The sequence below is a fragment of the Rhinopithecus bieti genome, unplaced genomic scaffold (genome assembly GCF_001698545.2).
Source record: "Rhinopithecus bieti isolate Rb0 unplaced genomic scaffold, ASM169854v2 scaffold_33303, whole genome shotgun sequence".
NCBI lineage: Eukaryota > Metazoa > Chordata > Mammalia > Primates > Cercopithecidae > Rhinopithecus > Rhinopithecus bieti.
Genome location: NW_016814421.1, coordinates 662,484 through 685,874, shown reverse-complemented (window position 1 = coordinate 685,874; position 23,391 = coordinate 662,484). Strand labels below are relative to the sequence as shown.

The window sequence follows — 23,391 nt, the reverse complement described above, 5'->3', positions numbered from 1 at the left end:
GAGATTTCCAGGAACAGTGTGAGTCCAGAAGATGTAAGAAAGATGAGTGGAGTTCACACAGTTTGGTTATTCATGCATCTTCAAATATTTTTCAAATAATCTTGGGTGGATACTTCACTTATTTCTGCCTCAGGCCACCTTATTTGTAAAGCAGTCTTAGTAGAATCCCCTCCTTGGGGGGTTATTAATATTAAATAAGTTGCATAGCCAACAGCCTGAAACGTACCAAGCACTGTATAGATATTTGCTGTTATTTGTATGACTGCTGCCATTTACTGAGTGGCATGTGTGTGCTGGCGCTTGAGACTCAACAATGAGGACATTCCCTCCCACATCTGCCTGTAATGCCAAGGCCTTGTGATGAGGGAGTGGCCTGAAGCCCGGGGTAGGGAAGCTGACCTCCCCAGCTATGTTGGGGAAGGAGTCTCAAGGAGATAACAGCTGACCAGTCCTCAGGGTTGTTTGGAAGTGGCTTCTCTGCCGTGGAATGGGAAGAAAGGGTCTTCCAGAAAGAGAGGTTAGCCTTTGTAAAAGTGCAGAGAAACGTTTGTCTGAGCTAGAGAGTAATTAGGAAACTGTGAGCAATTCCATATGACTCTGACTATAGGTAGGCTGCAGGGATGGGAAGAGACAGATGAGGACTGTCTTCCCAGTGCCTAGAACAGTGCCTGGCTCATAGTAGGTGTTCAGTGCATCTTAGTGGAGAAATGTGTGAAAGGAAAGAGAGGGCTGGGAGGTAGATTCCTACTAGATTGGCCATGAGTAGAGCTGGGGGCTCAGCATTTTCGAGTTCTGAAGTTTTGTCTGCTTGATGGAACAGGAGCAGCTCTGAATTTTGGGAGGCCAATTCTGTCCACAGTGCACCAGTGTTCTAGGTGAGGCTGGATGATGGAGAGAGAGAAGTCTGAAGATAGCATCCATAAATCTCATGACATTTCTACCCCAGCAGTGTAATTGAACATTGAGAATATGTCCTATACCTTTCTTTTAGAAAAGGGGTTAGCAGGCCAGGTGTGGTGGCTCGCACCTGTAATCCCAGCATTTTGGGAGGCCAACATACGTGGATCATGAGGTCAAGAGATTGAAACCATCCTGGCCAACATGGTGAAACTCCACCTCTACTAAAAATAACAAAAATTAACTGGGCATGGTGGTGTGCGCCTGTAGTGCCAGCTACTCAGGAAGCTGAGGCAGGAGAATCGCTTGAGCCTGGGAGTCGGAGGTTGCAGTGAGCCAAGATCGCGCCACTGCACTCCAGCCTGGTGGCAGAGAGACTTCTCTCAAAAAGAGGGGGAGGGCAGTTAGCAAATTATGACTTAAGGCTAAATCCAACCAACAGCCTCTTTTTATAAATAAAGTTTTACTGGAACACTGTCTGACCTGTTTATTTACATATTATACACAGTTGATTTAGTGTGACAATGGCAGAGTTGGGAGTTTGCAACAGAGACCATATAGCCAGCAAAGACTAAAATATTTTCTATCTGGTCCTTTAAAAAAATGTTTTGTGACCTCGGTCTTAGAAGATTGTTTTTAGGTATTTAATTGTGCCATTCTGGAAAAGTTGACATTGTTGGAAGAGTTCAGACAAATTGATGCACGCATAGTCTAAGAAAAATTGGGCCATATCACTTCCTATGAAGAAATACACCGAAATTTTTATTCAGTTCTTACGTTGTTGTCTTAATTATCTAAGTTCTATCTCTAGTCTCCGATGGCTATTTTTGTGGCTTTGACCCTAGCTGACCCAGCCTATTGTCAGTAGTTAAGAAGGTAGAATCCAAGTGCTCAATATCATGTTAAGACTTCCTTGCTACCTGCTAAGGGGAGTCATATTTTTAGCCAGCCGTTTTAAGTTCTCCTAACCTATTTCATATGCTGTGTTCCCACAGTAACCATTCCCTTCTCTTGCTGTTTATTTGTCCTCTCTCCTTCTGTGTTTCTTCTACTGAATTATATGGCACTACTGAATCTGTTTCTCCTGAGCAGTGCCTGCATTATCCCAACTGTTCCAAATTCTTTTTAGAACCAGGCCCTTTGGGTGAATGATGAACCATTTAATAGCCCTATGTATTGTAGAAATTTCACCATTTTCAACCAAACCTATCATAGATAAGAACAAAAGTAAGCCATCATGTGTCTAGAAAAACAACTGATTTCCTCACAGACATTACAAGTTCTTACTCTTCAAATGTACTTTAAAGGACTGAAAGTGTAATTAGGAATCAGCAGAAGTTTTGTGGAAAAGATGCATTGAGCCTTTTGCATATTAAGGATCAAATTTTACGTTTTGTATGAAGCATTCATGAGGTGATGTTCTTAAAAACCACTCCAGAGGCACAGGAGGAACGCTGAGGACAAGGCTGAATATAGAGATGGAGGAATTACGTGTCTGTTGGGGTAGAGATGGAGAAGGCATGTTTACACTAGTGATGGTTGAAATCATGCAAGCATCTTCCATAGCTAATAAATTATCTTATCCAGTTGGCCTGTACTGAGGGTATACTGTGTACCGGGACCCATTCTGTTGGATGCCAGGAATACAAAGATGATTGGAGCTCGCTTTCTGCCCTTGAGGATCCCACAGATTAGAAAGGAGAAAAAAGAGTTACTTTCCATAGAATGCTATAAATGTTACAACAGATGAATTTTTCAGATGAAGTGAAAGGAAATGTCTAGAAGGAAGAGGATTGAAATGGAAGAAGACTGGGGGAAAAGAAATAATAATGAAGAAAAGAAAAAGAATTTGAACCTTTTTAGAGAATATTATTGACCTCATTGTGGAGATCAAGATTAGAGATGAGTGGCAGACAGCTGTGGAGAGCAGAGGCGGAGGTAGTAGGAGGATCAGATTGAAGAACTGAGATTTCAGTTGTCCAAGCGGGCATGCTGTTTTACAGTCTCGTGTGTCTTGGGCCTATTGGAAACTTATATAATCTTTCTATGCATGACTTATATATCATACATCGTATCATTTCATCCAAACTTATAACACATTCTGTATTAGTATATAGTAAGATTTTTAAATATACAATATATTTAAAAATACTCCTTACAATGAAGCCTCAGTAAGTGCTAGGAACTTTGCTAAGCACTTTGTATTATCTAACTGACTTCTTACCATGGGTAGACATTCTTATACAACATTTCTCAGACAAGGAGCTTTGCCCACCAAGGTTAGACAGATTGTCCAGGATTATCCAGGGGGTAAGTTGCACTCACACCATGGCTTGTCTGACCATACTTAATTAGATGGGCTCCTATGGAGTAAATTTTAGGACAAGCTCTTGACTTAAAAATGAGCCTTCTGGCCGGGCGCGGTGGCTCAAGCCTGTAATCCCAGCACTTTGGGAGGCTGAGACGGGTGGATCACGAGGTCAGGAGATCGAGACCATCCTGGCTAACAGGGTGAAACCCCGTCTTTACTAAAAAAATCAAAAAACTAGCCGGGCAAGGTGGCGGGCGCCTGTAATCCCAGCTACTCGGGAGGCTGAGGCAGGAGAATGGCGTAAACCCGGGAGGTGGAGCTTGCAGTGAGCTGAGATCCGGAAGCTGCACTCCAGCCTGGGCAACAGAGCGAGACTCTGTCTCAAAAAAAAAAAAAAAAAAAAGAGCCTCTACTGGTTGAGGGAGGGGGAGAAAAACCAAGTACACAGAAGATAGCTGGGGAGTGTGGAGCAGAGAACTAGCATAGGCTTTGAAGTCAAACATAACTGAATTCCCAGCTTGGCTCCACTGCTTGCCAGCCACATGACATTTGTCAGGTCACATAACCACTCTGAACATCCCTATCTGTACATTGGGGTTTGTATCATCTGCCTTGTTAGCATGCAAAGGATCTGCACCTGTGCCTGGCACTTAGTGGACACTGTGACTTGTAGCTGCTGCTGCTCCTACTACACCTACCATCCCTGCCACTCTTCTTATATTCACATCCATCCTCCTCCTCATACTGCTATTACTACCTATGCTAATAGTATGGTGGCTATTATTAGCAGCAGTAGTAGTTGGAATGACTCAAAGATAAGATTTATGCTAAAAAACAGAAGCACAGTAGTTATTTAAGCCCTCAATTTGACCAATAGCATTAGTTCCGCATTTACTTCAATATTTAGTGAGCATTTGCCATGGCAGGGCTCTGTGCCAGGCGCAGGTGTAGGATGTTAAAACATGAAGAAGTCATTTCCTCTTTTAGCTGCCATATCCACTAGTTTGACCTTTGCGCCATACACCCTTGGTCAGATATTCAGGAAAGAATCTTGGGAGATAAAAAGTTAGTGCTCATCAAGTTCTGACTGACTTGAAGCTGTGCATAGCTTTGGAAGGAAGGTCAGGACTTAAATAATTTCAGGATGAGTTAAAGATTACATTGAGCATTTACTGCTTCTCCAGATAATCTCAGTTTCTGCCCATCATGTGATGGATGTGTCGCCTTATTTACAAGTGCAGATTGTTAGCGGGATACTTTGTTTTAGTGATATCTTACAGAGTTGGGCATTAGGCTATAATTGAGCTTCTGTGTGGGGTGCTGAGTAGGCCACATGACCCTGGTCCCTGTCTCCAGGGAGGCCAATTACATAAAAATGGCTGCCATATTGCTCAGAGGGGCAGATATTTACAACAACCTTGAAATGGAACTTCCACACAATATGATGAAGACTGACTTGTGACAGTTTGATATGCCTTTATTTTGCTAAAATAGCAACCTGGCCAAATATATTTTTCAGCACATTTATTATAGCTACATGTTTATATTTATAGCAAAAGTGTTGCTAATTCCCTAGTATAATAACAGGTCGTATTCAAATTGTTCTATTTTTACTTTGGCACAGAATTGCTGAAGGAAACATTTTTAAGGCAAGTAGTGATTATAGCATATCGACTCACTACATAGTGAATTATATATTAAATGAACTTCCTGAACTGAGAAGGAGCTTAAACTGACAAGGAAGATAGTTATCTTAAATTTTGTATTGTTTACATAAGATTTCTTCAAATCCATTTTTTATTATAGGTTACTGATTGCCTCAATGTTTTCTTTTTGCTAAATTTCTACCTTCCCACCAACAAATATAATCCCCCTTTTAATATGTAATAGATGACCTGGGATTCCAGAATGGATTTTCAGAAACCATCAGAAAACCTCCTCGCTTTAGTGTATACAATAAATAATACATTCTTTTTTAAAAAATATGAGAGTCAAATAGGTATATGCATAAATCTTGCCAACCCTTGGGCAGTTATAATTTCCATACCAAAATGCATGAGTCTTTACTTGACTATTACTCTATTATACATTAAGTACTAGTTACCATGGCAACCTTTGCATCACATTATAACATTTAAATATAAGGTGTTGTGTTTCCTTATGAGGAAAGACAATGTATTTGAATTTTTGAATGTTTGGTGAAATACAATCACTACTAAAATAAATAATTTTGTGTAAGGCAATTGAATTCTTTGGGAATTACGTACATTTCCAACCAAACCTATGGAGTGTGTTCATTTATTTTTATTTTTTTGTGATGTCGTGGAGAAGTAAAATATATGTTTTTAAAACAGCATTTGATAAGTATCACATAAAAGTTCATTAAATGCCTGTAATTACCCTTGTAAGTGGCAAAACACAAAATTGAAAGATATTTGAAGTTATTTATCAGTGACTAATACTTTAGCAAGAGTTCAAATGTAACATCACAAGATTTATGAAATTCTATCCCATATAATACATTTCTTATTTTTGTATGTCTAGTTGGCTAACTGTAACTAGTTTTGATCATACCTATAGTTGAATTAACAGTAGCAATTTGCTTATGCGTGCAAAAGCAAAATTAAAGGAGCCACTGAACTCATCCTTGTGGCAGTTTCAGGAAAATGGCCACTTAAATTTAATTATGGAGATTGTTGGGCGATTTCTTTATTAAATATGGAAAAAAACCTAGTCATTTCTTGTTGCCAGTATAGCTCTAGGCCATGAGGCTGTCCTCGTTGTTATGTAGACTCCCATATATAACTCATTATTAGCTTTTCCAAAATTTATAGTAACTTTTCCAAATTATTGTCACAGCTTGTACTTTTTTATCTGAAAATAGATAATCTAATGATCACTCATAACTTTTGATGCATCTTTTCAGTAATAATCTGTGGATTGTAATATGGGACTATTTTGTGTGGGACATAAGGAAGAGGTAAGCTCTGTGCTGGACTCTGGCTCTGCAGAACATTTTACATATGTTGTTTCATCTATTCCTGATAATGCTATGATAGAGCTCTTATTAGTCCCTTTTTACAGAGGAAGAAAATACAGTTTAGAGCAGTTGCATAACTAACCCCCAATTACATTGTCTGTATTTCTTTGAGCTAAGGTTCAACCAGATTGGTGTGACCTTAAAGTCCTCCCTCTTTCCTTAATAGATTTGAATTCTACTTCTGACTTGTTACAGACACAGTGTGCATTACATGTTTAATGTAGAAATAAAAAACACTGACAAAAAGCCTTTAAAAATATTTGCTAAATAATAATTTCAATAATTTGCATTTCTCTACAGCACAACGGTCTTTTAGGTTCCTGATTTGCAAGATATCTTACTCTTTGTAAGTTGCCCAAGTCCTGTTTTGTTGAAACCAAGCATAGGACAGAAATAAAAATAAATTATAAAGGTATACTCTTGGGATCAGGAATGAAGACTGTCCAAAGACTGACCTTCAATTTTGAGCTTTGAAGTTCAAAAGTGGACAGGTGGAAATATTGTGTTCTTCATTGCCCTTTGGTGCGAGATATATTCTAGGTTGCAGAGTATGTGCCAACAGCAGCAAAATTATCGCCCTCCTCCTGCTACTGTAGTAAGTCAGCAATGGCCCTTCTGTGGTCAGAATGGCAAATTCAGCAGCAACTATTCGACAGGGATTTACAGAAACTTCCCCATGGCTGTTAGGAATCTTATTCAGCAGTGTGTTTGAAAACCCGATTCTGTGCAGAATTAACTATGTAGAAATGACCTCAGTTGTGATAAAAGGTATTTTAAACAAATCTAATTTGTAATTTCACTCAATGTGTGTTTTGCATTTAATGCCACAAAGTCTGGTAGATACCTCACATGTATTTTGCATTCATAAGTTTTACAGTGGTTCAGAATTTTTTTTCCGTATTAAAATTTAAAAAAATCCTGGCTTTATAGAGTCAGTTCACCATACAAAGCCACTATACATCACTTAGGTTTGTGATGAAAGAATAGAATTGCAGCTGTGTGCGTACTAGAATACCCAAACATGAATTAGACTCACAAGCATTTGGCAATAGTTCAGAAAAGGAGCTTAATCTGGTTTCATCTGAGACTGCTTTTCTCTGTTCTGCAGCATCCCCCCAAGATGTTGTGTCTGATAGCAGATCACAACGTAATGGGAGTGACGCAGAATCGAGAAAGCCCTGAGAAACCAGGGGCACATTTGCTTTTCTCCAGAGATTTTCCTTCTCCTACTTCTTTTTTCCCTCTCCCAGGTTCCAACTCTGAAATTCAAGGTCATTCACCTATTAGATGCATTAATTATAAGCCAAAAAAGCAGTATTTGTCGTACTGTGATCTCAGTCATATCTATAATTAAGTGTAAATATAATCTTCCCTTTTAGAAATGTACCACCCACCCATTACATTTAAAGTGCTGACTGAAATGAAATAATAGTTCAGAGCAAGATGATTTTAGTTTAACAAGAAAAAAGTTGATAATTTAAGCTTCAAGCAGTGAGTTCTATTTTTGATTACCATTCAGTTATAAATCTAATTTGAGATATATGCTGCTTTTCTGTTACTCAAGTTTAATTCATGGTTTGCTTTCTCAGTTGTATAAGCAAAGTTCAGTGGTTGATCAAGGTTGTTAAGAAGCTCCCCCGAAACAGAATGGGGGCAGAGTTGAGAATGTGTTTGAAAGACATTCTGAGACCCATATCTGATGTAAAACAAACAAATCTGATGTAAAACAAACAACCAAATTTTAATTGAAAAAGACACTTACAGAGTGCTGTATTTGGGGATTTGAATGGCCAAGTTAGGAATGGCCGTTTGCAGGGGAATTGGCTGCAGAGGGTGAACCCCAAAACATTGCAACCTGGTTGACAAAGTCAGTGTGTTTTATTCGTTGGTTATGGTATTGTAAGTCTTTTGGGAAGAAAAATAGGAGCGAGTAAGGGGGAAGGGCTTGTCTCATCACACTGTGAACAGTTAAGTAAAATGCTAAACTATGGGTTTAAGATTTACAGGTTAGCTCTGCCAGATGCCACATCTGCCTCCAGTGTTTCCTGGCAGATTCGGGCAGCCTACTACTGGGACCCAGCATAACCGCAGAACATGAGCTTGCACAATGTGAAAAACCTAAAACCATTATAATCCTGTTTAAGGCCAGGATGAATTTGCCCATTTGAAAGCAGACATAGTTTTCAGGCTTAACTTTTATGAAGCATAAACTTGTCTTTAGAGCTATATATATATATATACACACACACACACACACACATACACATATACATATATATGTATATATATATGCAGGTAAATTCATAATATAAACGAATACCTTATTCATTTTGTGCAAAATTTAATTTACTTTAAATCACATGCTGTTCACTTTTAAAATTTGTAAACTCAGATTTTCAGCCAGTGGAAAATTTATCTTTCTCATTGCTACAGAGAGTTAAGTATGTGACGTAAAGGCCAAACAATAGTAAATGGTCATTGTTCACTTTATAAGTATACTCTATAATAAGAACACATATATTTTTATCTTCATTTTCCCTAAGGAGGTGTTTAGGGCCCCCTTAAATGTGAGGAAATGTTTATTTTGTTGCTTTAGAAGAATGATTCTATTGTCCAAGGGAGAAAGAAATAGGAACAAACAGATCTAAGGAGAAAGAAACAGGAATGTGCTTTGTGAAAAAAATAAAGATTAACAGGAACCACTAAAGGTTTGTAAGTGCTATCTGGTCCTAGTACTGTCTTACTGCACATAGCCCTTGCACCTGCATATATAAGAGTTAGATGTGTGATGTATTATGACTAGCCCATGAAATTGTATTCTTTTAAATTAACAACAGTAAGGTTAACCACAGCCTGTAGCTGTTTTGTAGTTATCATTTTATATTTTTCACAGCTCTATTGTGAATGCTGCTAAAAGACAGTGTAGCAAGTATGTGTTTTTAGGTTGACCCCTTGAATGCATTTAATTTCTTGAGAGTGAAAACCTTTGCCACCAGGACCAAGAAGAATTAACCAGTGGTTAAACTCATTTAAAAACACAAGCAAGCATTTCAACGTATTTGCTCAGCCCTTTTCTGAATATTTTATATACTTCTAGAAAAAGGAAAATGAAGAAATAGGGGTGATTTGTGTCTAGAATATGAAGTTATTTTCAAACTCCTTTCCAATGAAATGAAGACTCATTCGTGGATTTACCAAACTGTAAGGAGGTTGTGATTTCAAATCATTCACAGCTTTATTGATGGAAATTTCAAAGAAAACTTGGACACAGACTTCACTATAACTTTCTTTGTTAATGAGAAATGCCAAGAGTGAAATTTAGGTTGAGATTCAAACATTTTTGAATGCCACTCCTAAATGATAAATTCTTTGTCACTAGATTTCTGATTTATACAAAACTTTATTATAATAAGCCTTATGTTTTAGTTTGCATTGTGTAGTGTTTTAATATGTCTCTTAGGTTCAAAAGAGGCAATTGTTGAGCATACAGATGTCAGATTTTTATCTGATAAATCTGGTTTTATCAGGTATTTATGTGGTAAACGCTAAGATACTAGCAACGAGTTTATTACTCAAAATGTGCTTTCAATCTGAAATCTCATCCTTGAAGTTGTATTTTGAAGTAATGTTTATTACATATCTCTTGAAAAAGTCTTAAGCTGGAATCAGTAAAGGCGAGCTTGTCAGTAGCTGATTAGTCCTTTATATATGACTCATCCAACACTCAGAAAAACCCCTTGGAATAGAGAGGTTCTCTTTATGATATTTAGCTATATGGCGGTAGAAAGGGGAGGTTTGAATTTTTGATTTTCCAGCTTATGGGTCATATTTGACCAACTGCTTTCACTAGAAGACATGCCACTTTGTTGAGCTATTTAGGAATCAAAAAGACTGTCTTAATTTAAAACAAGGACGCTTTGTTTTAGTTGGTGACTGCCTTGTGAAATTTTTCAGTTCTCAGCGGGTTAACCAGGGAACAGGGGCAGAGTCATAATTGGCCTATTTAGAGTATTTTGCATGTGAATAGTGTGTTAGTGAAGCATCCCTAAGTCTGTTGTGAGTGACATGGTGATTAGAATTTAGATTAGGGAAAACACATTCTGTACTTTATCAAGGACAGTAATTAGTTCAGTCAGTAAAAGTTGATTACAAGTAACGATAAAGTTAGATTTTTAGTACTTAATTTTAAAATTTCTTTATTAAACAGTGAATTTGTTCTTAATATAAATGGTACTATCTACTCTTGTTTTATTGCATATCAGAATAATTAAAAGAACCATGTGTTCAATGCAGAGTATAATCAGACGATTTATATATTATGGGTAAGTTTCTATGTAGTTTTTAGAAAATGTAATATTATATATAATCTTTCTGATGTCATCATTTTTCAAAGTTTAATAATTGTCACACTGATAGGTTATTGTGGAAGTTTTCTAGTGTTCAGGTAAATGTTTAATCTGTGGGATGTGTCTTAGTTTCCGATAGACCTCAAGAGGGCATTCTGAAGTCTTTTGTGGCTGTTAGCATGGAATATCTGCTATTTCTGTAATTTTGAGAGTTAGTGTGAGGATTTGAATTTCCTCTTGTTTCAGTTGGCATTTTCTCTTCTGTGGGTGCTATGACAGTTCGTGGAGAATCATGATATGCGGTACAGAGAGGCAGGGTTCTCAGTCGAGTTCATAGGCTACACTCACTCCCAGTGCGTGCAGCCGGGGGAAGTTGTGTGCGTTCACAAAATGAGATTCTTCTTGTTAAGGAAGGGGATGAATAGTTCCCAGATATGAGCCTAAGTCTAGAGAAAGGAAACATTAGTCTTATATAAATGCCATTTGTTTTGTGAAATTAAAACGTGAGTCATCTTAAAAGACTTAAAAAAATATTGTTTAAAGGGAATCATCTACGTTCCTTCTAAAAGTAAAGAATTAAAAATTCACAAACTGTGATAGCTTCTTAGACTGCCTTTCTTTTGAGTTTTTGTTTTGTTTTAATTGTCTCAGCTTAGCAGATGCTGTTTGCTTTATTACATTGGTTTAAGTGCTAACAATCAGTTGGGAGGTGGTGAAAGTAAAAAATTAAACTTATATGGTTGTTTTCCCTTTTTAACCTTTTAGCAGAGTCTCCTTGGAGGTGACATGGATATGGGCAACCCAGGAACCCTGTCGCCCACCAAACCTGGTTCCCAGTACTATCAGTATTCTAGCAATAATCCCCGAAGGAGGCCTCTTCACAGTAGTGCCATGGGTAAGGTGTTCCTTTGTTTGAATGCCTGAGGGATGATTATGCCTTTTTCTTTTTTTCTTTCTTTCTTTAAAATATCGCCCCCTCATCCTACCTCCCACCCCAAAAAAAACCATAAAATCTGGCTCAGTTGTCATCCTGGAGACTTCGCCCCAGTACGCTGAGTAGGTCAACGTTAACAACTTATGGTAGCAGAACTTTTTTGGTGTCTGCTTATTTCTAGTTTTCTCTTGGCTGCACCCATAAGGAAGCTTTTAAAAGATCAAAGTGGCAAAAAGTTAAATGTCTTCATTTTTAAGAACAAGGCAGCATTTGATTTCTGCTAGTATCAGATGTGATCATGGTAACTACAGTTTGCTAAGGTAATGATTTAAGGAAATGTGGTATCATCTAGAAGTCTTTGTGGTTTAATCTATCTTAGTTAGGAAAATGGGCATTTGGGAGCTGACAGCATCTTCATTTTCTTTCAGAGGTACAGACAAAGAAAGTTCGAAAAGTTCCTCCAGGTTTGCCATCTTCAGTAAGTACTGCTTGTTTCTGCTTTGTATATTGCTTATTTTGTTCTGTTTTGTATCGATGGGAAGGAGATAGAGGTAAATGAGTTTCCATGCGCCCAGAGCAGCACGTTTATCTAGAAGGTGGATGAGGTAGAAATGACCTGCACATCCAGCCACCTGACCCACATTGGAGTGATTAATTTCTCCTCCTGGAAGACTGGGTGGTTATGTTGATATTCAGCAGGTTAAGCTCTAAAGAGAGCCTTGAAAAGGTGCCTGAAGTTTGAGGAGTTTTACCTGTACAGGGCTTTCAAGAGAATGAGTATTAGTTTCATGTGTTGGTTAAATTCTTTGTCAGTATTATGATGATTTATGGATTTGCATGCGAAAGGAGATTTGTGGAGAGGATTTAGGAAAAATTTACATGGGTTTCAGCCCAGAGTGCAGGAAGAATGTCTCTATTTTCTGGAGAGGTTGCTGAATAAAGGCTGCAAAGGTAGCTGCATCAGTAGCCATTTGTGTCTTTACTACCAGGTGACAACTAGAAGAAGTCAGCTGTAACCAAGAGCATTCTGGGTCTTTTTAATAGCTGGAGCTCCATGCAGAAGTTGCTAATACCCCCCACCCGCCCCCAGCTCCCCAGCACAGCAAAAGCTGGTTGTGATCACAACTTAATACATGATATCATATTTTGAATTCTTACGTTCCTAGATAATTGTATTTAATTTTGTTTAGGACTAGTCCATTTCTGGTAATTTTCTCCTTACATAAAATGAAAACATAGTTTCCTCTCTTCTTTCTCTGTTTCTTTATCCTTCCTCCTTTTTTTCATTCTTCCTTCCTGTGATACAAAGTTTTAATTTAATTCTGTAGAGTACTAGTATTCTTTGAAAAGAATGCTAATGAACTTTATTATGTTTTTATACTTTAATATAAAATCATATTTAGATTTCTTAAAGTATATTACCAATCAATGCTTGCATATTAGTTTCATTTCCTTTTTGATGTATTAGAAGAATAATAGGTTTTGCAAGTGTGCTAAGATTAGATTAACCCAAACACCTGTGTATTTGACTTGATTTCAGTTCAGCTCATCCGAACAATTATTAAATGAATGTATCAGAATAAGTCTTATCAGGAAAAAGAGTAAATTTTGTGTGCTGATTATCATAGAGTTGGTGATGTTGAAGAAGCATCACAAAATTATTCATAAATATAGAAAAATATTGTGTAAATAAGATTGCCAATGGTGTATAGTCACTTTCAACTATCAATAAGTCACTTAAAATTGTACTCAGTTGTTTATTCTTTGAATTTCTGTGTTGTATTGAAATTGACTAATATACCCAAAGGATTTTATCGCATATTTTAAGCTTGAAGTCAGGGGTGGATTTAATGTTGATGAAACTTTAGCTTTTAATAGGTTTTATGACAACTTCAAATGATATAGTCCTAACAGCTGTTTACATTTTAAACATGCCTGAACTTAATATGGACAATATTAAATGCATTTAGTGGACCTTTGAATGTTCTGACACAATGGAATAACTATCCTATAAAAGCCATAAAAGACTTAAAGCTATCCTACCCTCTTTATACCTCGTATTAAAATTAACTTGTTTTATCCAATGCTAAGATTAGGCAGAAATCTAGACAATTTCTAAGGAGTGCATTGGTGTGGCATCGGATGGCATGTATATGCTTAATCATTGTCAACAGCAATTTTCATAATTCGTTGTAAATTTTTAAGTATTTCCCTATAGCTAACTGGCCCCTTTAGAAAATTTTACTGGTAGAGTGTTTTCTTTGCTGTTAAGACAATTTAGGTGTTGCTGCTAGGTTGTGATACGTTCAGAAATATAAAAATATTTTTCCTTTATTTCCCAATAAACAAAACTTGGGAATTAGGAATTTAGTTTTATTCTATTTAATTTTGGTTTTATTGGTCAGTTTAGGATTTACTCTTCTTAAGAGTTTTATCTTGACTAAATGTTTTCATGGTCCTTATGAAACATTTTGATGAATAGCCTTTTTTTCTGAAATATGAGGAAGAAAATACAATTAAAATGAAATTTTAACCCTAATTTTTGAGCAAGAAGAACATGTTTAGGTAATTTTATAATTTAATCATCCATTTACTCATTACCTAAAAAAAATCAGCTCTATTTTCATGGCAATTTAACTTAGTTTATGTAAGCTTTGTTGTAAATATCAATTGCTTATTACTTACAGCAAGATCCACATGGCTTACCACCACACAAAATATTTATTTTAACTTGATTCCAAAAAAGGTCTGCAGTAGACACGGTCAGACCTTTCCCCTAGCAGATCTGTATTTCTATATTTTTAGACCTCTACCACGCTTTTTTTTTTAAAGCTCAAATAAAATTATGACTATTTGATAAGAGATACTTCTTAAATTTGTTTCAGTATGTATATTTGTATAACAGATACTAAAAGATTAGAGATAATAAAAGTTTTCCTTTGGAGTGATTATGACTACATAAAGACACTTATATGTTTTCTTTGATACATATTTACCATGACAAATAGTAATAAATCTGTCACAATCTGTTGTGGCAACTCACTTTCCCCCCCATTTTGAAATGGGCCCTCTCTTTCCCTTATGATAAAAGGAAGAAAACTTAAATGGTGACACTGCATCATCAGGTATTATTTGTGACACGCCTGTGGTACGGAGACTGGACTTCTTCTGCTCCCATTAGGCTGGCTCTTCCTCCCAGGATATCAAGAGAGAGAGGGGATTGCCTGGCCCTGTTTTGAAAGCACTGCAGCATCTGTGGGAGAGAGAAAACATAGGCCTGGCCCGACATCATGCCATGGATCTGGCAGGATCCACGAATGTGTGTTTGTACTGTGTGCTGCATCTAGAGACCTTACATCACTGTGGAAGGATGACACGATGATGGGATAACAGAAGACCCACCAGGCAGGGTCTACAGGACAAGCACAGTGTGTAGGGGGGAAGACTGTCCCTCTAGTGCACATAGACCAGTACTTGCTAGGGAGATTATTTTTTTTAAAGGAAAGCCTGTGTGAAAGACAGCTATCTAATTGCCCACGAGAGCTCTGCTTATTACCGCAGTACATTTTTATCTTTTCGGTTCATATTTTAGTATGTTGCTCTTTTTAGTCACATCCCAATTTCTCGTAGCCCTCATTTTTTGCGAAGACCTTAGTAATGAAGTGTTGTCTTTGTTGATGTCAGAATTTATTTTGCATGTCTAAGCTCTTGAATCTACATGAGAACATCTTGTTTTGCTAGATTTCTACATTTTGGTTTTCCGTTTCAAACCATATTTCATCTTAAACTCAATATTTTGCAACTTTACTGCTCATTTCAATAAATTTGTTTTATATAGCCTGATAATCATACACATTTAATCATGAATTCGTACAAAGAAAAAAGGACTATAGTAAATTAAAGTTTTGGAAAAAAAGGATTCATGATTCTTGAAAGAAATTGACATGAAAGTACTAAAATCTAGAAAGTAGCAAACAATTTTACATTGTGCTGTTTGAAGATACTTTCATCAAACACACAAAACAAAGGCATTATCTTTTGGAAACTTTATTCTGCCCATCAACATGTAAACGTGTAAAACTTTTATCTTAGAATTTGAAGTATTTCAGAATTATATACATTTTATCAGAAACTGTTAACAACTACAAACTTTCTACTTCAAACTTTGGTGGAATTTGTCTCCACTTGTAATCTGATTTGAAACTTTAATGATGGTCTCACCATGACCCCAGTTGGAATCTCCTGAACATCAGATTTTTCTGGAAACAGAATGTTTTATCCTTAGAAATAGTTTATGACCTCTCCTCTCTGGTGATCTTTCCTAAAACTGTACTTTTCAGTAAAGTCTTTTTTCCACGTTAAATTACAGAGGGGTTTTGTGTGTGTTTTTTGTTTTAAAACTTAGGAAGACCTGGCAAACTTTAAGTGGTCAGAGATGATTTGGGACACATGGATCCTAAGATAAATAATTTCTGCTATTATAAAGATTCTAAAATAAGATTTGGACGCTTCAAGAATATTTGTGACATAAGTTAATCGATAGGTGGGTTTGAAAAATAAAAACAATGTGTATTGGATACTAGGTTCACCAATTTTCATAAGGAAAGAATTCTTAAATAAAATGAAATATTTAAGTCTGGATTAGAGTTTCCTTTACAGAAGTGATTATTAGGGGTATCAAGAAAAATGAGTAATGCTAATGGCCTTAAATGTCCTACGTATTTTGTGTTATATAAAAACTTTCATATTTGAAGATTTCAAACATGATGTTGAATCCATATCTTGAGCTATTTAGGGAAAACCCCCTTTTTCCCAGGTGCTTGAAGAAATCACAAACAATTTAAAAGAGATATTGGTAAATTGTTTTTTCCTTATCAGTGGCCTGGAAATTATGTATGATTTTAAAAATCAGTACTGAACTCAGAAATATATAAATTCCTACATCACTTTTGAAACTGATCATAGGGAAATCGGAACAATGCTTTTTCATGTCAACAAATTTTAACAAGTAATAATACAATTTTCTTTAAGATGAAAGTTTTATTGAAATATAATATCTATCACAAGGGAACTAAATATCAGCCATCTGGGCTCTATCCTTTTTAGGAAAGTCTAGAAGTAGCTGATTGTGTGATAAGATGTAAAAGGAGGAAGCTCTTCAAGGTTCATCCCTGCAGAGATAGATACTTTGTGAAGAAGTATAACTGCAAGTGTTTAAAATATTAAGATAGCTCTTAGTATTCACTTTTACACTTAGTGTACCCATTTTCTAATTAAAGATATTGGAATGTGAGGTTTGGATATTAAAATTGTGCTTATTAATTAATGTTTAGGCAAGAAGGAGGTTAAGAGTGGCACAATTAAGCCATCTCAAATAGGACAAAACTATTCACACAATTTACATGGCATGTATAACATGACAATGGGCAACAGTGAAAGCTGAGAAAATATTCATGACAAAGAAAGTATTTTTGTGTGTGTGCAGTTAATGCTGAATTTGCTAAACCAAAGACTTCTAGTTCAGCATGTGCGTTTTTTGTTTTGTTTTGTTTTGTTTTTTTCGTGAAAACCAATCTTCTCTATTGCACATTGAGACTATAGAGGTTATGATTTTTATGAATTGCTGGTATATGAAAAAATATAGGAGACTCTCTTTATTTGTTTTCATTGGAGGCTCTTACTCCATTAAAAAATTTTTAGAAAGCACACAAGACGCTTGCAAATACTCAATGTATATACCATTAGGCATTCTAATATCCCAGAAGTTTGCTCAAGGATTTCTGAATTTCTGTTTGGAATTTTGGAATAATGAGCTCCTTCATCCACTATCCTCCTCTTCTCTGCCTTGAAGCCCAATCCTGTGCCCTTTAAAAAAGAAGGCTACTGGTGTGCGTATTTTAGATAGAAAGAGAGAAGAAACATAAAGGAGAAGACAAGTACCAAAGTTAACTGTGGATGAAAAGTTTGTGTATTTTGAGCTGTTCTTGTTTTATTTTACAAACGAAAACGCTACATGCCCCAAACACTCAAACGAAACACCACCAGTTCTTTCCTTCCACAAGAAAGAGGCCTTCCTGGCCAGCAGGGCCTCATTTTTCTACTCAGTGAGCTCTTCTGAGGAGTGGTGCCTGATGTATCTTCCTGCTCCCCAATGAGTTTTTATTTTTAATCAAGTATTCAAAATACTATTTTGCATGCTAAGATTTATCAGGACTTTCGTTACGATGTTAGCAGCTGGAATAATAGTATTTAGTGTAAAACTGGACTTGTTGAGAAAAGATAAATACATTTCTGGGAACTGCTATTTTGAACTTTATCATTTTCACTGAAGAGTATATTTTGGTGTGAAGTTTTGGACTCGAGAGTGGTTTAAATTACTGAGAAATGTAGGAAACCACTGCAGGGCTGCTTAACCCAGAGAGAATTATAACAGGGCTTGCATGTATTTTGAAAATAAAACCTTTTTCTGTAGTATCCAGCTTAACTGTAAATTTATATTTATGAAATAATATAGACAGATGCCTTGATAATTTGATTGAATACCATTTTTTAACTTTTAAAATTTAATTGATTGAAAGTTTTATTTGCTAACATAGCAAAATGTTCTCCTTTTTTCCAGATCACTGACAATTTCTGCATTTTCTATGTTTTATTGGTTTCGAATAATTCTAAAGTTTTTCATTGAAAGTAATGAACCAGGAATTGGAGGGCTAAATAAGATTCTCTTAGAAGATGTGGCAGTAATCCTAAAAGAATAAGGAGTCTCTTCGAGAATTGGCAAAGTTGTATTTTCTTAAGGCAAAATCCATACTTGGTCAGGCTGTTGACAGACACCTGCTTTGTCTTGGTTTTGTTTGAATTTTACATAAATTGCACTGAATTATTAAACTGAACATAAAATTGCATCTCAAAGCAATAGCACAGGATTTTCAGCCTTGATCAATTTCGACTATCCCAGGATGTATGTGTGCACGTTTGTGTGTGCACCCATGTGTATGAATGCGCTTCTTTTAAAAGAATAGGAGCTTTTATAAAATGTGGTGCAAAACTTGTGGTTTTAAATACTTAATTATTTTTGTATCTGAAAACAGCAACACGTGAGTGATTCTTTTTTAAGTTGCAGCTGCTGCATAGGTGTAAGGCTATTTGAGGAGTTTGATGCTTTACTTGAGCATATACTCCCTCTTCAGAGAAGTTAAGGTAGTGCAGAAGTTTCCGCATTTTGTAAAATTTCAGGGTTGAAAAGAAAGATGCTTTATGATTTGGTGAGATGGATAGATTTTACCTCTGAAAGAATGCTCAAGTTATATTTTGGAAGGAACATTTTAAGAATTCTACTTATGTGATTTAGTGACACCCACTGTTGTCTGACTTTGTCATCTGAGGAATTAATCATAAATAAGCCACTAGGGATGAAACTTGATATATAAGTGCTTACTTCCAGAGTAATAAGAAGAGGAACTGTGTGTGTGTCAAATTTCACTAAATTTATTTTGATTATTCCGTAGAGCAGGAAATAGGAACATTCCGTAGTGAAGCTCTCTTCATAGCAAACTGTAAAGAAAATTTCTCAGTGTGTTGCCATATGTTGGCAGTGATTAAAGGGCATTTCCTTTGTGAAACATGGAGCCATATTAGAAGGACTTTTATTTTCTCATAAAAATGACCTTTGCAAGTACATTTAATCATGAAAACTGGTATCATTCCTCACACACACATACAAAAAGTGTCACTGTTACCACTTGCTGTTACCATTAGGGATTTTAGGAAAATGCTACTTTGGAACAATTATTTTGATGACATCTGAGAAAGAATACCTAAGTGTCTACAGGAGCCTCCTCCCTCCACAGCCCATATCATTCTAAATATGCCTCCTGAATTCTGCTTATAATAATATTGTAATGGCTTTCATTCTACCGATTGGCACAGTATATCATTATATCATTAGCTGCTGTGAGAAAGCAGTTTCAAGTAGGTGGCAGATTCTTAGCATTAATGTTTTCCAGTAACCCTGTTTCGAGAATTGGGTTGTTTCACAGGTGCTCAGGCATGTTCACACGGTACAATAATATTTTCTGGCTTGCTTTCTATGAAACGAACTTGAAGTACAAAATAATTCAATAATAAGTGGAGTATAAAAACGGGCTCTAGCTTAAGAAAGTTTAATAACTCAAGACATTAAAGGATGAGAAAAACAATTGTCTAAGGAGGCAGCAGTGTTTAGGTCATTTTGTATTACTGTGCTAAAGCTGAGATTTATTAGGAGAATGTTTATGGCCTGATGATTTAGACTTGTTGAGTTTAAATTTTTTAAACCATTTGGTCAAGTAGAAAAGCACTTTTCTGTATCTATTGTACGATTTGAAAGTATTGTTATATAAAATAAATTCGAAATTCTGCCATTTAATACTCAGGCATATGATTCAGGAGTGAAATTGCATTGCAAGAACCTTGGGTTCCCTAATATAGTGTGTTAATATGCATTTTATTTTTAGAGATATATAAGACGTTGGCATATATAATCTGTGGCTTAATTGATAACGGCAAAGAAAACGGAATTAAACATATTTATTATGAACAGATATAGTTGGGATTACAAAATTCAAACTGCAGTCAGTAATTATTTTACAAATAAATGCATTTCATTTTCCCTTTAGTAAGTATATCAGTAACTTCACCCAGTGTTGATATAAGTGAAACCCGACAGTAACAAGCTGGGAGTGCCCAGGTAGAAGGGGAAAAAAGCAGGTTCATTAATTCATTCATTCCTTTCTCCATTTATACTTATTCAAAGCGTATTTTTCATTGCAGCTAAAAACTAGACACACCATGTAACATGGAACATGTCTTTTTCTTCTGTGTATTCTTATTTAAATCGTGGAGCTTTACAACTAAGATTCTTCACGTTTAATGAAGTTTGCAGTCTTGTGTCACTTGCATCACAATTTGTAGGAATAACCTTAGCATTTTAAAGAGTGTACCATGTAGCCTTTTAAGAAAGTCATGCATTTGAAAAATAAAATAACCCACACAGTATAACACATGGACTTTTGTCCCTTAAGCGGATTGCCCTCACTCACTAGCTTGTCACCAACTTGAAGCGGGTGAGGGACATGTTTTAGATACATCTTTTTTGTCCTATAGAAGCCAGACTCACTGCTTTACTTTTGTGTATTACCCTGAAATATGTTTCCAGTGAATGGTTATAGTAGTAAAAGTGGTGTAGTAGGTTAGAATAAACACTGCACTGGACATAAAAAGACCTTTCTAATTTAATGTCTGACAGCCTCTACTTACTCAGTGGCCTTGGTTAGGTCACAAACCTGTTTCTCTGTCTACGAAACAGGTATAAATAGTGTCTGCATAATAAGATGGTGTCAATATACTAATAATAAACCTTTATCAAAGTACTTATTCCATGCCAGAGTAGTTATTCCATGTACTTACTCCATGTTCTGAGTGGTATACTATTAAATCATTTGCATCTATTAAATCATTTATTCCTATAAAAATCCTGTGAGATGGGTACTACTGTTTATTCAAGAGACTTAAAAATGAGACCCAGAGAGGTGAAGAAACATGTCTGCGGTCACACATAGTAAGTGGCAGAGCTGGGAGTGAGACCTAGGCAGTCTGTCTCTAAAGTTTCAGGGTTCTTAACCATAATGCTGTCTATGCTGCCTATAGCGTTTCAGACACTCTGTAGACCAAAAAGCTCTCTTCAGCAAGGTCATCGTTAACTTAGCAAGTGTTTGACTATTTACAATAAATTAATATTAAGAAGTTTCATTTCACTGTAGGATAATCATCAGTATCTCTATATAGTCATATCCTATAACTTCTGCCCAAGCAAATCAGTATGCCAGGCAGTCCAGGATAGCATTTGTGTAAACAAAGACAGTATAATGTAGTGGTTAGAGTATGAAATCTGATCAACTGGGTTTTTAGGGGGCTATGTCACTTCCTATTTGTAAAATAAGTACTCATTGGGGTTTTAATGCATTTATGTAATATCTTTGAATGTTACATTCTATTGTTACATATAATAAAAAGCACTGTTATGCTGTTATCAGTAACAAGGTAACTACCTTTCTTTTGGCATTTGAGAAACAAATCTAACTTGGCAGCCTACTTAGGAGTAGTTAGCAGTAGATAGAAACTAAGACCAGGGTTTCAACTATGTGCAAAATAATTTTACCTAACAGAGGTCCCTTGCTTTTTCTGAAATTATGTAATATTGCTGTTTTTTGTTTTTTGTTTTTTTGCAATGGGGTCTTGCTCTGTCACCCAGGCTGGAAGTGATGCATAGTTCACTGCAGCCTCAAACTCCCAGGCTCAAGCGGTCCTCCCACCTCAGGCTCCTGAGTAGCTGAGGTTCACACCACCACACCCGGCTAAATTTTTTTTTTTTTTTTTTTTGGTAGAGACAGGGTCTCCCTGTGTTGCGTAGGCTCTGCAAACCCATCTTTATCAAACCAAGACACGTAGTCAGCCCTTTTAATCATTAGACATAGTGCTCTGCAAAGTTTATGTTGGAAATATTTTCTCTATCTTTTCTCTTTTGGACTGGTACATCAGCTATGATGCCTGGAGCTGCTTATAATGTGGTTCCCTTGACCAATAATTTGTTTATGCCTAAATCAGCCTTGCCTCTAAGTGATAAGGAGATACATGCTTTCTTTTGTTTTGTGTCAGTGGTATTCTATAATGGGCCGGGAACGGGTCTGCCTGAGTGATGCACAGCCTCTTGGTGGGGCTGGCTATAGTTTCCCCCACAAAACTGAAGGTTAGGCCTAAGGATTAACTTTGCCTGGCAAGATGAAGACGTGTGGACTAGGTAGACCTGTATGGCAGTCTGTTTATCTCATAAAGTAAACAGAGTTCAGTTTGTTTAGGACTGCTTAGGTAGATTTCTAACATTAAGCAGGAATATTTGTACAAATGTTTTAAGGTAAAGACAAAGAATGGCTGGATTCTAGCCTTTGACACATTATAATGTATCTTTTCTCACTGCCCCTGTTGAATTCACAAAAGAAAAGGTATTTTTGATAATTGGCTATGAGAAACTTAAGACATTTTTTTTTTTTTTATAAAGGCTGATTTAGTTAACTCTTCTTGCATTTAAAGAAAAAAACATCTGCTGAAAGTAGGGAGGGGAGGTGTGAGCGGAAGCATGGTCTCCACATTCCACAATGAATGTCTTTTCCCAGCCAATTTTAATTTGCAGAAAAACCAGGCACCGAGTTAGATTCCTCGGGAAAGGTCCCTGTTGGCTGGTGAGCCCTGAGCTTCTTCTGGGTACCTCCCCACCCCCACCCTGAACAGGGACTGATGCTTCAGTTCACAGATAGTCTTTCTCGGGAAAGCAGATAGATCCGATTTAGCCACCCCTCATTTGTAGTCATTGCCACCTTGTGGGTTACAAAGGATATTGGTTTTCATCAAACTTCCATTTCGATTTGGCTTTTTATGGCAAGTACACGTTGGCAGTGGATTGCCGTGTTCCTCACCAAAAGGATCCTGGTTTGTTCAGCAACACCTCACTTCTCCACTCACAGTTCATTTATGATTCTGATGAGAGTGTTTTTTCAGGAAACACACATTTCACTTTTTGACCTAGGAGCATCTGTTAGAATTTTTTTTTAATACTACTTTGGCATTCTGAAAGTGTTAATGTCTTTCATATCTGTTTAATGCTATTTAGGGATATTTATGATCACCTCTTGGTTACTCAGGGTAAAGTGTGTCGCAATTTTTTTTAAACAGACAGGAAAGCATTCACATGAGGAAACAGATTGCTTTAAACATGTGCTTCCTGTGACAGTAAAAAGAACAAATTAGATTTAACACTGTGTAATGAATG

The 23,391-nt window shown here is 36.4% G+C and overlaps 1 protein-coding gene across 15 annotated transcripts in view; it reads left to right on the top strand.

The window, feature by feature from the left end:
• TCF4 (transcription factor 4) overlaps positions 1-23,391 on the top strand; it is a 371,585-nt gene that overhangs the window by 231,699 nt on the left and 116,495 nt on the right. For 10 of the 15 annotated variants that reach the window (XM_017850137.1, XM_017850133.1, XM_017850136.1 and 7 more), the window contains 2 exons: positions 11,360-11,489; positions 11,957-12,006. In XM_017850137.1, coding sequence (XP_017705626.1) covers positions 11,360-11,489; positions 11,957-12,006 — 180 coding nt within the window. The remainder of the gene's footprint in view (positions 1-11,359; positions 11,490-11,956; positions 12,007-23,391) is intronic. The other 5 variants (XM_017850135.1, XM_017850130.1, XM_017850139.1 and 2 more) reach the window with 1 other exon arrangement.